Below are 13,035 nucleotides of genomic sequence, written 5' to 3' on the forward strand. Positions count from 1 at the left end.
CAAGCAATGGTCTTGGAAATCAAAAACGCAAAATGCCATATCTAACTTAAGGATTTTTTAAGCCAGCTTGTTCAAAGTTCCACAGACGATGGGTCTGGGTTATAATGCTTTCCTTTCATACTCAGTTCCTATAAAATGATTTTATATTACAGTCTCATCAAAACAGTCAAACATTTTACAATACTGCTTTTACTCATCAATTTGTCATGCATTCTTGAGCTACTGTATATTTTTATGATTCCAGAGTGAGAACTGTTCAGGTCCGTCTGCATCTAAGACACTGACCACAGGCCCAAGTAAACGAGGCAGTGGCAGTGAAGTCAACATTTTAAAGGCCTCCAATGGCTTCATAAGACATCCATAAATGCCCTTGGGTTGGCATGGAAAGATAGCAAGGAACTGATTTGGGAAAGGAACACTGAAACTGACACACTCAAAAAGGCTTGTTTTTCTTTTTTCATTGGAAATCTTGGACAAGATTTTGGGAAATTTTTAATGAAAAACAACCCCTTGAGACGAAGGGAAGAAGAGGGAAAACCCAAAGGGCCTCACCTGTTGCGTGGCTGGCAGCCGGGCTGCGGAACCGCAGGGGAATGGCTGCGCAGTATGGGGGACGGGGTGGTGGTCTTCCCGGAACCCGCTGAGGGAGGGGGTACGCCGGAGGAGGGGTTCCGCATGTAGGCACGGTTCGAAGTGGACAGCAGCTGAGGTGGGGGGCGACTGAAGTCTTGGACAGAGGAAGTGGCATAGACTCCTGAAGGCTGGTTGAGCCAAGGGGACTGTCGCCAAGAACTGGCTCTCGGGGAATCCAGGTTATCTAGAGATTCACCTCTGAAACACGGAAAGGGTTCATCCAAGTTATAGAACACATTCAACTAGAAATCCACTTAACACCATTACAGTCATTAAAATATCCATGTATTTTATAAGCAGGTATGAATCTGACAAGGCCAGTTACATATAAAATTACCTTTAACAGCTAAAGTTCCTTTTCGTCAAAGGCATCATGATGTTTCATATTCAATTAACCTTCATTTATTTTTTTTAATTTTTTAAATTTTTATTGGAGTAGAGTTGCTTTACAATGTTGTGTTAGTTTCTACTGTACAGCAATGTGAATCAGCTATACGTATGCATATATCCCCTCTTTTTTGGATTTCCTTCCCATTTTGGTCACTACAGAGCAAGCGTTCCCTGTGCTATACAGTAGGTTCTCATTAGTTATCTATTTTATACACAGTATCAATTGTGTTTATATGTCAGTCTCAGTCTCCCAATTCATTCCACATCCCCTTCCCCTTTGGTATCCATACGTTTGTTCTCTATGTCTGTGTCTCTATTTCTGCTTTGTAAATAAGATCGTTATGTACTTGACATTAATTCTGACCTACAAAGATTGACTCCAAATTATGAGGGTTTTTTCCTACCTGGTCAATTTTGTTGTTATGACTTTTAAAACTTTCTCTCTTATCCCAAGTTTGAAATATGTATTTTTTTCAAATTACAAAAGTATTATATCATCATGATGAGAAAGACCCAAGCAATCCAGCTGGGTATATACACTTTTACTTACAATTTACCTGCCCTAATCCCCAGAGGTAACCACTGTTGACTGTGTATCCTTCTAGACTCTTTCCTCACACATGCAAGTATATATTTACATACATATACAAATTTACATGTGTACGGATAACCACGTCTACATACATATGTAATGTGTTCATATGTTTAACATGCTTAAACAAATGGGATTATTCTACAACTCATATTCTTCATAACTTGCTTTATTGCATGTAATATACATTTTCTTAGAACTATCTTCATGTCAGTTCAGGTGATAGAAGGTACTTTGGTGGCCCCCGGTGAATCATCTTCCTGGTATCCACATCCTTGTGTGGTCCCCTCCCACTGATTCTGGGCTTAGCCATGCGACATGTTGGTCAATGGGACATTAGCAGGCATGAGACAAATGGAGGTTTGATAAGCACTTGCACATTAGGGCTTATACCTCTTGCAAGGTTTCCTCTTTAAATCCAGGTGCCAGGTTATGAGGCAACCCAAGCAGCTATGTGGGGAGGCCTATTTGGAGAACAGCAGCTCCCAACCAATAGCTCCAGCTGAGCTCTCAGTGGAGTATCAGAGGTCAGCAAGTTATAGCCCACTGCCAGGATACGAAAAATGCATGAGCTAAGGGTATTTTATCTTTTCAAACAGTCATTAAAAAAAACAACAAAAAATACATGACGCAGACTTGGGTGGCCTACCAAGCCTAAATTATTTACAATCTGGTCCTGCGTGCAAAACAAATTGCCAACCGCAGCTCTAAATGACTACAGCTGCCAAGTGCCCCAACCAATACATGCAAAGACCTGCCCGGCCAACGCTCAGAATTTTGAGAGTAGTGATTGTTATTTTAACCCACTCACTGTTGAGGTGGCATATTATGGAGTGATGTCTCTTTCACTCTTTAATAGTGGTATAGTATTCTACTTATCAGGGTGCCACTATTTATTTAATGAGCACCAAGTACACTCTTATTTGTACATATTCTGATTATTTCTCTTTTTTGCTACTGCCAATACTATCTTTGCATACTTATCCAAATATACCCAGAAGATAAAGTGTCAGAAACTCAAGTGCTCACGGGGTATACGCAAAAACTTTTGCTTATTAAACACTGAAAACACTGCCCACCCGGTTGGGAACAAGAATTCCTGTTTCCTTATACAATTGTCAATACTAGATTTAATCAATACTAGATTCAATCCATACTAGATTTAAGTTAATTTAATCAATACTAGATTTAATCAACCTTTTAACTCTACAAATCCCACCAGCGAGGCATACCACTGTTGTTTTAGGAGAAGTGTTGATCTGTCATATGCTTACTGACTTTGTTTCTTTTTCTATGAACTATCTGCTCATATCACTTGTCTATGTTTCTACAAAGTTGTCAGGGTTTATTTACTGATTTTCAAGAGTTACTTTTACATTGAGGTAATTAGCCCTTGGTCTGTAATGTGTTGTCAGTAATTTTCCTCAGTTGGTCAGCTGTGGAAATACTAAATAGAAGTAGCTTCAGTATTCACTTACCCAGGATACATCTGTTTAGTTCATCCTCTCATCTCCAATTAATTGATATCTCTGTATTTTCCTTTAAGTTACAAAAATTAGGTGTCCACACTTTGTGAACACTACTTTCATGATTCCAATCTAACCACTGTCTCATTATAAACAGAGGTTTAATTTTTTTTTTTTTGTGGTTCAGCGTCATCCACGGAAGCACTAAGAGCACATCAATTATTTAAGTACCTGAATCACACATCAGAGCTCCACAGGCAGCCTGGCAACCTATTAGCCGTGTGGTTTTGTCCGAGCGCATTGCTTGCTCTAGTCACAGCTTCTTCGTATGGAAAAGCAGAATTACTACCCCTGCCTCAAGACATTCCTTCCAGATTAAGTGAGATGATGTAGACAAAGCACCTGGCACGTGTCTGGCACTAATCAGTGCTCTGTGACAAGTGCCCAATGACATCTGCTCTCCTTCTCTTTCCCCCACTAAATCTTACATAAGAAAAGAAATGATGACATCTCTTCTGTCCAAAGCAGCCAGCACGTCTAGAAATTAAATATCTGCACCTCAGTACAGAAGGAGAAATAATTCCGAAGATGTCTCTCACCTTCTCATAATCCCAGGCAGACAAATAGGCTCTTTATTGACACTGGAACTGCGCTGTCGGATCCAGCTGTTGTCATCATAAAGGGACGTTCTCTTCCTCATTTCTTGAAGGATTTGCTGTCTCTCCAACTCCGCTCCTGATGGGACTTGTTCCTTCTTGGAGCTTTTCTGCGATGAGCTACTGCTCCCAGTTCGGTCTAAATATCTATTGCTTCCTAAATTAAAAACATCAAAAGCTCTGGGATTAGCACATTAAAAAAAGGCATAGTGGATAAATCTCCAAATACAGTGGAGCAAAAAAAAAAAAAAAAAGTGACATTGGGCACATATGCTCACATTATCAATTCTCAATGAGACTGCTGCCTCAGAACATAAAGGAACAGTCTCCTGTCCCTAGAAATTCCAATTCCACACCCAGAGGCATTCCAGAGGGCTGCCTAAAAAGGAGACAACCAGCCTTGATTTCAGCAGTATTACATTACAAACTGCTCATCTAGAAAGTTTCTCTTCCACTATTTCCTTCCTTCCTAAATTAAAATCAATCAAGCACCTGCTCACTGAATGCTTGCTGTGACAACTCTGCAAGGGAACAGGGCACTCTGTTCTTTCAAAAAACGTACACTCCCCCTGCAGAGAGAGCGAAGACAGAAACGCATGCATCTCCAGCTAACATGGCTCGAGTCTTCACGGTATAAGTCACAGAATAAGTCATGACCAAATCATAGGAATGAGAGCATATTCAATGACCGAAATGGCTTTTGTGAAATTGAAAACTAGCCAAGTAATCCAAATGATAAGCAAGGAATGTTATCAGACTTGTATCTCCTGTAAAGGAACTGACAGAACTATAATTTGGATGAGTGACAATTAAGTCAGGTTTTATCCTGAAGGCGTTGTCTCCTTGGATTTGCTGATTAATTCCTGATATGGGTAAAACATCCCTAACTTTGATGTATCCTCCCCATCTCCATTTGGATTAGAAAATTTCATCTAAGGATTTATTTTCTTTTGCTCTCCAGATTCACTGCTATTGTCTTTCTTTCAAAATTCATTCTGCCTTAGTTTATCTTCCAGTAAGCAATGAACAAGGCCACCAAAGGTTTCTTATACACGCCTATGTTTACACTGGTGTATGCACACAGCTTATCAATTTGGTCAGATTTGGAATAAAATGTTTTCTATTTTAAAGATGCCTTACTGGCATAGCCAAGTTTTTCAATAAGATATTTAATAACGTCTACCGTGTGCTATACAAGAGCTTACAGTTAGTAAAGGGGAGAAAACATACATAGAAAAATAGCCAGATTAATAACACTAGTCACAAATATTAACAAAACTATTTCTGAGAGTCACACTTGTTATTACTAACAGGTCCCGTGTTTACGTTCAAGAGAGAATATGATCACTGCAGGTTAAAAATGTTTCATGGCAGATTCAAGTACTTAAACTTTAATTTTAATGGTGCTTAGGGGCAAATTCAGGGGAGAAGAAACTGGAAATCCAAACAGGTGAGAGCAGAGGAACTAGATCAGAAAGCATCTGATAAGTTGGAAAATGAGAGAGAGAACAATTTGGTTATAGTTAAGGGCCCCTAATGGGGAAAACAGCAAAATATGCTGGAAAGTTAAACTAGGACCAGACGATGGAAGGTCCTCTGTGTTAAGGGGAAAGGGGTGATTACAGAACCTATTAGAAACTGTAAATTCTACAAGCTTTAACCAGAGCTGCCATCAGACCATTGGGGCCTGTGGATGTTGTTTTGTTCACAGAGGGCTGTAAATTTTTTTTCATGGCTCACAGGCCCAGCCGCTCCACGGCATGTGGGATCTTCCCGGACCGGGGCACGAACCCGCGTCCCCTGCATCGGCAGGTGGACTCTCAACGACTGCGCCACCAGGGAAGCCCCATTTTGAATTTTTTGAATCTTGTCATTTAAATGTCCAATTTCAGGTTTATATGCAATTTCGGGTTTATATACAATTTCCCTGGTACTCTGCAGAAAACTTTTCTGTCCCAATTCTTTGGAGGCAAGATGAAATTCACTATACAAAACCGTATCAGCATCACTTTGCAAAATTTCCACAGATTTCCTTAGCTATTTATAATCATTTTAATCTTGCAGTACTCCCTCCATCATAAAATAAAGCTAAATTAAGCACAAGATAATTTTGTTCTTATACACAAATGGGAAGGGGTGCTAAAAATCTGTTGTATTTTAAATATGTAATCTTAATCAACCTGAAATACCTTGACCTTAAAAATACTGATCATAGGGTGTGATAGCATAACTAAGCAATTGCGCAGAAGAATTCTGAAAAAAATTCACATTTACCATTTTTGTTTGTGGGGTAATCATCCAGTTCAGTAGTGGATTTGGATTTATTCCTAAAACACAGAACAGATTACATACATCTCATTAAGAACATCCTTTTCATATTTATGAAGTAAGAACCCCCAAAAGATTACTTTTTAAAGCAGCTGATTTATTTCCCATGTCTGTTGAGAGCCATATGTATTTTCATATGAAGGCATTTTTCATGTTGCACAAACTAGCAGAAAACAAGACATCTCTAAAGAGAAAAGAGCCTGATGCTAGGAACAGAAGCATGTGAAAATCCTCTCCAAGTTGATGTCAGTTAAAGCCTATGATTTTCTGACCAGCTTGAATACTTTGACTCTCTTCTCTTCCAGACATCAATCTTCCCAGGCTGTACAAAGCATCTGTCATCAGATCACCTAACATCAGACTGTCAGCACCTCCTTCATGCTGCCCGAGGGTCAAGAAGTCATCTTTGGGGGCATTAGGGTCCTACTCTGAAACAGCAGCTCACCAAATGTTATCCTAGCATTCCAAAGAGGTACTGGAGCACACTGGCATAGGCAACTTCTGAAAAGGCCTAAACCTTGGGGCCATATACCAATCCATGCTCATCTCTTTCTCACTCTCCTAGGCACAATAACTTCAAATACTAGTAATAATAATGAATAATAATATATTATATAATAATAATATACGTTGTCATACATAGGTATATGCAGACATTTATAATATATCAATACAACATATAATTATATGTAACACACAATATATCACAACTGTTAGCAACATCCATGAATGGTTTCATTTGTATTAAGGTAGAAGAAAATATTTTTAATGCATGATGCCTAGCTACGCTCCTTAATGCCTCTAGGGCATGCTTTATCACAACTACCTACGAGCGTTTCATACTTTCCAGGATTCCTTAAGTTTCCTTTCCCTAAAATCTACTTATTTTCTCAAGGTAATGAACCACATACATCAAGCTTATTTCTCTATATATAAATAAATCATAGCTTTAAAAAAGAGAGATACACATTTTAATGATCTAAAGTTACCCAGAAACATTCACTATAAATAAGGTTATCCATCACTAGAATTTTTTGTCTAGCTTAATGTCAGCCCATTAGTACCTTTATGTATGTTGTTTTTCTTTTCCCTATCTACTCTGAGCCCTATTTAGTCATCCTGATTGCCTATAGAGATGAGTCCTTCCTTATTTCTAAGGTGAACTTCCTAAAGGAGAAATTTTAGCTGTGAAAACACAGATTAATCGTCATACACTGGATATATACATAGACTTTTCAGAAGTCCTTAGTGATTTCAAGAGTGCAAAGCATTTTTAAAATTCTCTTAAAATATTAAATTTAATGTTTTAGGAAATATATAACTTTTCAGGTATCTGAAATCCTATCTTCATTCCCTGAAACTGACTAGTAGTTCTAATCAAACTAAGAGGAAGGCTACAATTATCATTTCAGATGTCCGCATGGAACTTTTGGTAAGCTTATGCCATTGCTTATAACTTCTTTAAAATAAAGCTTCAGGTAGATCGCAAAAATGAACACAAGTCTTATTCTGTGTCCATTACCCTTGCACTGTGGCTCCTCCCACAAAGAGAGAGGGTTTTTCTCCTCTCCGTGAACTTGCGCTGGCCTTGTGACTTTAGATAACAGAATGTGGCAGAAGCAATGGTGCACCAGGTCAGACCTTAGACTGCAAGGTGCCTCGCACGCTTTCTCTCTTTAATTCTCTCTCTTTTCTCTGTCCAGCCACCATGTACAGAAGACTGCACTGGCTTGCTGGATGTTGAAAGACACATGGCTTAGTTGTTCTCACTGTCCCTGCTGACGGCCAGTCAACTCCCCAAAGCAGAATTGCTTAGTAAACTGGTGGTAGATGCACTAGGGACCCAATCAATTAAAAGAACCACCAGTTGAGTTTAGTCTAAAATGCTGACCCACGAAATCGTAAGTCAAGTCACTAAGTTTAGGGGCAGTTGGTTACACGGCAAAAGCCAGTTGATACAAACATCAACCAGCAGGATATCTTTGTATCCCACAAAAGAGCAGGCGCTAAAGCAGTCCTACGAAACATCTAGGCAAGACCTCAAATATTCTTCAGAGGTCAATTACTCCAACCAAATTACAATTAAAGTGCTACACACCTGTCACTAGGAAGCAAACCTGAAGATTCTTCTTCTCTCTTTGGTATGTCATAGGAATCAACCGGCCTAAAAGATGGAAAAAGAGTTTATGCTCAAAGTATTAGACTTTAATGCCTGCCCAGAGTTTAAGAAATGGATATCAAAGTAATGTTATTCCAGCCTCTTTATGAGAATGGTCTCTGAGTTGAAAACTAAACATACAGAAGTATTTCAATCCATCCCTACAGAAAACAGACCTACTACCGCCAACAGACATTTGCAATTCATTCATTCCACAAACATACACTGAGTGCCTGCTATGTTCTGGTACTATTCCAGGGCTGGGCTACCGAAGCCATCAAAACAAACTTACTGGCCTCATAATACATTTTAGTGGGATGGGGCAGGTTAACAGACAAGCAAATAAATGCATAATGTAAAGCAGGCGAGTGCACACTAGAGAGAAAGGGTGGGGGGAAGAGACGTGTTTCTGATGAGGTATTCTGCAAAATCTGAGAAGGTGACATTGGAGCAGAGACTTAAAGAAAATGAGTAAGCCACACAGACATGTGAGGGAAGTCTTCTCCAGGTACAGGGACTAGAAAATGCAAAAGTCCCGGGGCAGAGTCAGTCGGACATTTTCATGGAAGGAAAAGGAGGCCAGTGTGACTGTAAGAGACCAAGTGAGGGGAAGAGTGGTTGGAAGCCGGGTGGACAAGAAGGCCGAGATGCAATTCATTCAAGCCATCGGGGCCACGGCGAGGACTCTGGATGATGTTGTAACGTGACAGGGAGCCATGTGGGAACTTTGAGGAGGGAAGTTAGGTGACAGGATCACTGACAGTGAAAAAGGTTCACCTCTGCTTGTGTGGCCCTGCGTGGAGGATGGATAGCAGGGAGCAGGGGGACCAGTTAGCTGTATCCATTCCCCACTTCAGAGGCACCCAAGTCAGATCAACTGAAAAAGCACACGTGCCCTTCGGCCGTGGGGACAGACCTTCTGTACTGGTATATTTGGATAGAAGTTTCCCTCTCTCTCTCCGCCTGGCGCTTCTGCTCGTCTGCCTCTGCCTCTGCCTCTGCCTGGCGCCGCTTCTGCTCCTGGTCTTTCTCTTGCTGCTGCTGCTGCCTCGTTTCCTCCTCTGCCGGGGTTCCTTCGCTGTCAGGTGCCTTGGACTCTTCGCCCCGGGTGGCCACAGCAGGCTCCCGTGTGGTCAGAGAAATGCTGTTTGAGTTTAGGACCATTAGCTCCTACGTGACCAGGGAGAAAAGAAACCCATCTGAATCTGTGCATTTCTGTACTATGCACAGATACGTCTATATTCAGTTTTAAATGATACTTATTGTAGTTGGCCCAGAATTCCACTTGAAATAACGTTAAAAGTTTTATCACTAACAAAAATCACACATGGGTGGTGGAGCTGTAACACAGAAGAGGAAGATGCACTTCAAGCCTAGCGATAGGATTATTTAGTGATACAACAGAGAAGCTAGGAGAAAGGCTGAAACGTCACAGTGAAATTGACAAACCAGAGCCTGGTATTTTCAGAGAACTACACAGGTGAATGTGTGACAAAAGCCAGGTGAAACGGGGTAGCTTCCAGCTTACAGCGAATTTCACCAACAAGGTAGAGAAGTTAGAAGAGGGCGTGGGCCAACACTACCTCATTCAAGTACTTGGAATTCTCTCTCTCAGCCTCCTGCTTAGCCCTCTGCCACTCTTCCCTTAGCTTCTCCTGTTCACGTTGATATTTTTCCTACAAGATGAGATGGCATATTAATTAGTTAATAGGTTAATGATGTTAATCTCTCATTTCCATTTTGCCAGTTCTACCCTCGACCTCCATCTTTAAAGACAGAGATATTGGTTTAACCAATCAGATTTGCACCCCTAAAGTAGATCATAGCTTATACTGAGCTAAAATACAGACTTGGGAAAGGGCAGACATTCAGAATTGAACCCATGTCCACTCTTTACTGTGGCTGTAATTCATCGACGCCCCTAGCTAACTGGAAGGGGCACTGAATTACGGCGCAATGGACCAAGCACACAGTTTATGCAGGTGGAGGTCCTGACAAATCTCTACACCTCTCATGCATAGGAAAATCCATGAAACGATGGTGCCATACACTCTAAAAATATACAAAGGGTCTAATAAATAATTTTAAAAGGAGGACTCTGGAAATTTTCAAAATGGTAAAGTATTTCATAAAAAATGTGTTACAGGGGCTTCCCTGGTGGCGCAGTGGTTAAGAATACGCCTGCCAATGCAGGGGACACGGGTTCGAGCCCTGGTCCGGGAAGATCCCACATGCCACGGAGTGACTAAGCCCCTGCGCCACAACTACTGAGCCTGCGCTCTAGAGCCCGCAAGCCACAACTACTGAGCCCACATGCCACAAATACTGAAGCCCGCACGCCTAGACCCCGTGCTCTGCAACAAGAGAAGCCACCGCAACGAGAAGCCCGCGCACTGCGACAAAGAAGTGGCCCCCGCTCGCCGCAACTAGAGAAAGCCCGTGCGCAGCAACGAAGACCCATCGCAGCCATAAATAAATAAATAAATTTATTTATTTTTTAAAAATGTGCTACATATCAAAAGATTTGCTAATTATGAGGTTATTGGCTTTTAATTTTTTTTAAGTTGCTTCTTAATGTAGGTTGACACTGAGCAGGAAAAGCTGTTAAAGCAAACTGTGTTCCTGCTGACCCACACTACCCTGCTTTACCTGCAGCAGGCGGTCCTGCTCTTTCTGCCACCTCTCCTGCCGCTTCCGCTCCCCTTCCTGATCCCACGTCCAGCGACTCGGGGCACTGATGGTCGGGACTGGAAGCTGCCGAGTTACAAGAGAAAAGGTGCAAAGCAGAATATGTTACTTCATTAAGTCATCTACTGAAGCACTTTTTTTTTTTTTTTTTTTTTTTTTTTGCGGTACGCGGGCCTCTCACTGTTGTGGCCTCTCCCGCTGCGGAGCACAGGCTCTGGACGCGCAGGCTCAGCGGCCATGGCTCACGGGCCCAGCCGCTCCACGGCATGTGGGATCATCCCGGACCGGGGCACGAACCCGTGTCCCCTGCATCGGCAGGTGGACTCTCAACCACTGCACCACCAGGGAAGCCCTACCGAAGTACTTTTGCATACATAAATTATTCATATCACCCTTGGCCTACGCTGTACTAAAGGAGGGTGGGCTTTATATATCAAAATAGGTCTCTTACACAATGAACTTATCTACGAAACAGAAACAGAGACTCACAAACATGGAGAACAGACTCGTGGTTGCCAAGGGGGAAAGGGGCAAGGGGCAGGGGAGGGTTGTATTGGGAGTTTGGGATGAGCAGATGAAAACTATTTTATATAGAATGGATAAACAACAAGGTCCCATTGTATAGCACAGGGAACTACTGATATATCCAATATCCTGTTATAAACCATAATGGAAAAAATATGAAAAACAATATGTGTGTGTGTGTGTGTATATATATATATATATATATATATATATAAAAATAAAACTGAATCACTTTGTTGTACACCAGAAACTAACACAACATTGTAAATCAACTATACTTCAATTAAAAAAAAAATAGGTCTCTTTATCTTGGAAAGATACTCCTGGATAAACTCTCATGCAGCTTAAAATAACGGTAAGCGATGCTACTGTGTGCTAATTCAGTCCCACCCAGGCCTCCTTGTTTATTCCAAAACCAAATGAATACTACTTACGTCAGGCACCACAGAATCGGAACTTCCTATATTACAGCACGTGGGCAAGGAAAGAAAAAGAAAACAATATAAATCTTCATTTCTATGAAATAATTCCTTTCAGAAAGTTGTATCACTAACTGTCTCTATGCCAATATACTAAGTGACATCAGTTTTTTCAAACAACAGTACATTTCTCTCTTTAGTTCCATCTGTTTGTTACTCATCTTCCAAATTCAAAGTCAGTAAAAAGAAGAGAAACAGTGGATGCCAAAGTTTCATCTTATCTCTAGGTGCCAGAGCTGAGATACTGGTGTACTTATTTCTAAGGGTTCAGGGTTCTTTTATTAATAAAGTGGATAGTATTCTCATAACTTGGCCTAATAGAAGAAAAATTGAATTTCAAATATTACAACATCTACCAAACCCAATTTTTTTACTTGCTGCTATTCAATTACATTGTGACAGGTGTAAGTCACATTTTTCAGGCCTTATTGCTAAGGAGCTACTTTTCTGAAATAAGCCACCAACAAACATATTCAAGAAACATTTCCCTTTCCACTCCTATTATTTGAAACACAAAATATTCAGACTTCATGTGTAACCCTATGGGCAGAACGTTATTCTTTTTATTCTTATGGGGCCTACATAATTGTGTGTGCCTGTATGTAGTACAATGATTATAAACATGTAAGCAAATTTCATAAAAAACACTATCGTGCTGTATTTTTAAATTTTCCTGAAACCTCAGCTGTCAAATAAATTATTCACTTACACAATCAAATTTTTAAGAAAACTGCTTTGAGATTTAAGAAAATATTCTTCCCTAAAATAGTCTGTTGAAGAAAAGTGCGTGAAAATGGAGAAAGAAAAGGAATTGCTTTATTTTAGCCAATTTGAGCTAGGCGTATCACACAGTTTCAATTAAATTACCATAGAATAACAAGAGTTGAACAAAAATTATCAAAAACACAAAGGACACTGACACAAATGGACCCTTGTACATGCAGAGCTGGTAAGCTACTTCTATTTACGGTCAAAAAGAAATCTTAATTCACCAAAAAAGACTACGAATAGATTAACACAAAATACACAAATCCAGTAAGTACCATGTTATAAGGCAAGTTTGGAAATATTTTTGATAATCTTAAAAGTAAGAAATAATAACATTTTAGACACCAACAGC

General features: G+C 40.4%; 1 protein-coding gene across 8 annotated transcripts in view; it reads right to left on the bottom strand.

Moving 5' to 3' along the window:
- The window catches only part of LMO7 (LIM domain 7), a 135,419-nt gene that overhangs the window by 4,795 nt on the left and 117,589 nt on the right, over nt 1-13,035 (bottom strand). For all 8 annotated transcript variants that reach the window (XM_012538440.3, XM_049700959.1, XM_033414029.2 and 5 more), the window contains 8 exons: nt 11,871-11,896; nt 10,873-10,977; nt 9,807-9,899; nt 9,140-9,393; nt 8,164-8,229; nt 6,012-6,064; nt 3,681-3,894; nt 553-831 (listed from right to left, as the gene is read on the bottom strand). In XM_012538440.3, coding sequence (XP_012393894.3) covers nt 553-831; nt 3,681-3,894; nt 6,012-6,064; nt 8,164-8,229; nt 9,140-9,393; nt 9,807-9,899; nt 10,873-10,977; nt 11,871-11,896 — 1,090 coding nt within the window. The remainder of the gene's footprint in view (nt 1-552; nt 832-3,680; nt 3,895-6,011; nt 6,065-8,163; nt 8,230-9,139; nt 9,394-9,806; nt 9,900-10,872; nt 10,978-11,870; nt 11,897-13,035) is intronic.

Source organism: Orcinus orca, chromosome 18 (genome assembly GCF_937001465.1).
Source record: "Orcinus orca chromosome 18, mOrcOrc1.1, whole genome shotgun sequence".
In the NCBI taxonomy this organism is placed as follows: Eukaryota; Metazoa; Chordata; class Mammalia; order Artiodactyla; family Delphinidae; genus Orcinus; species Orcinus orca.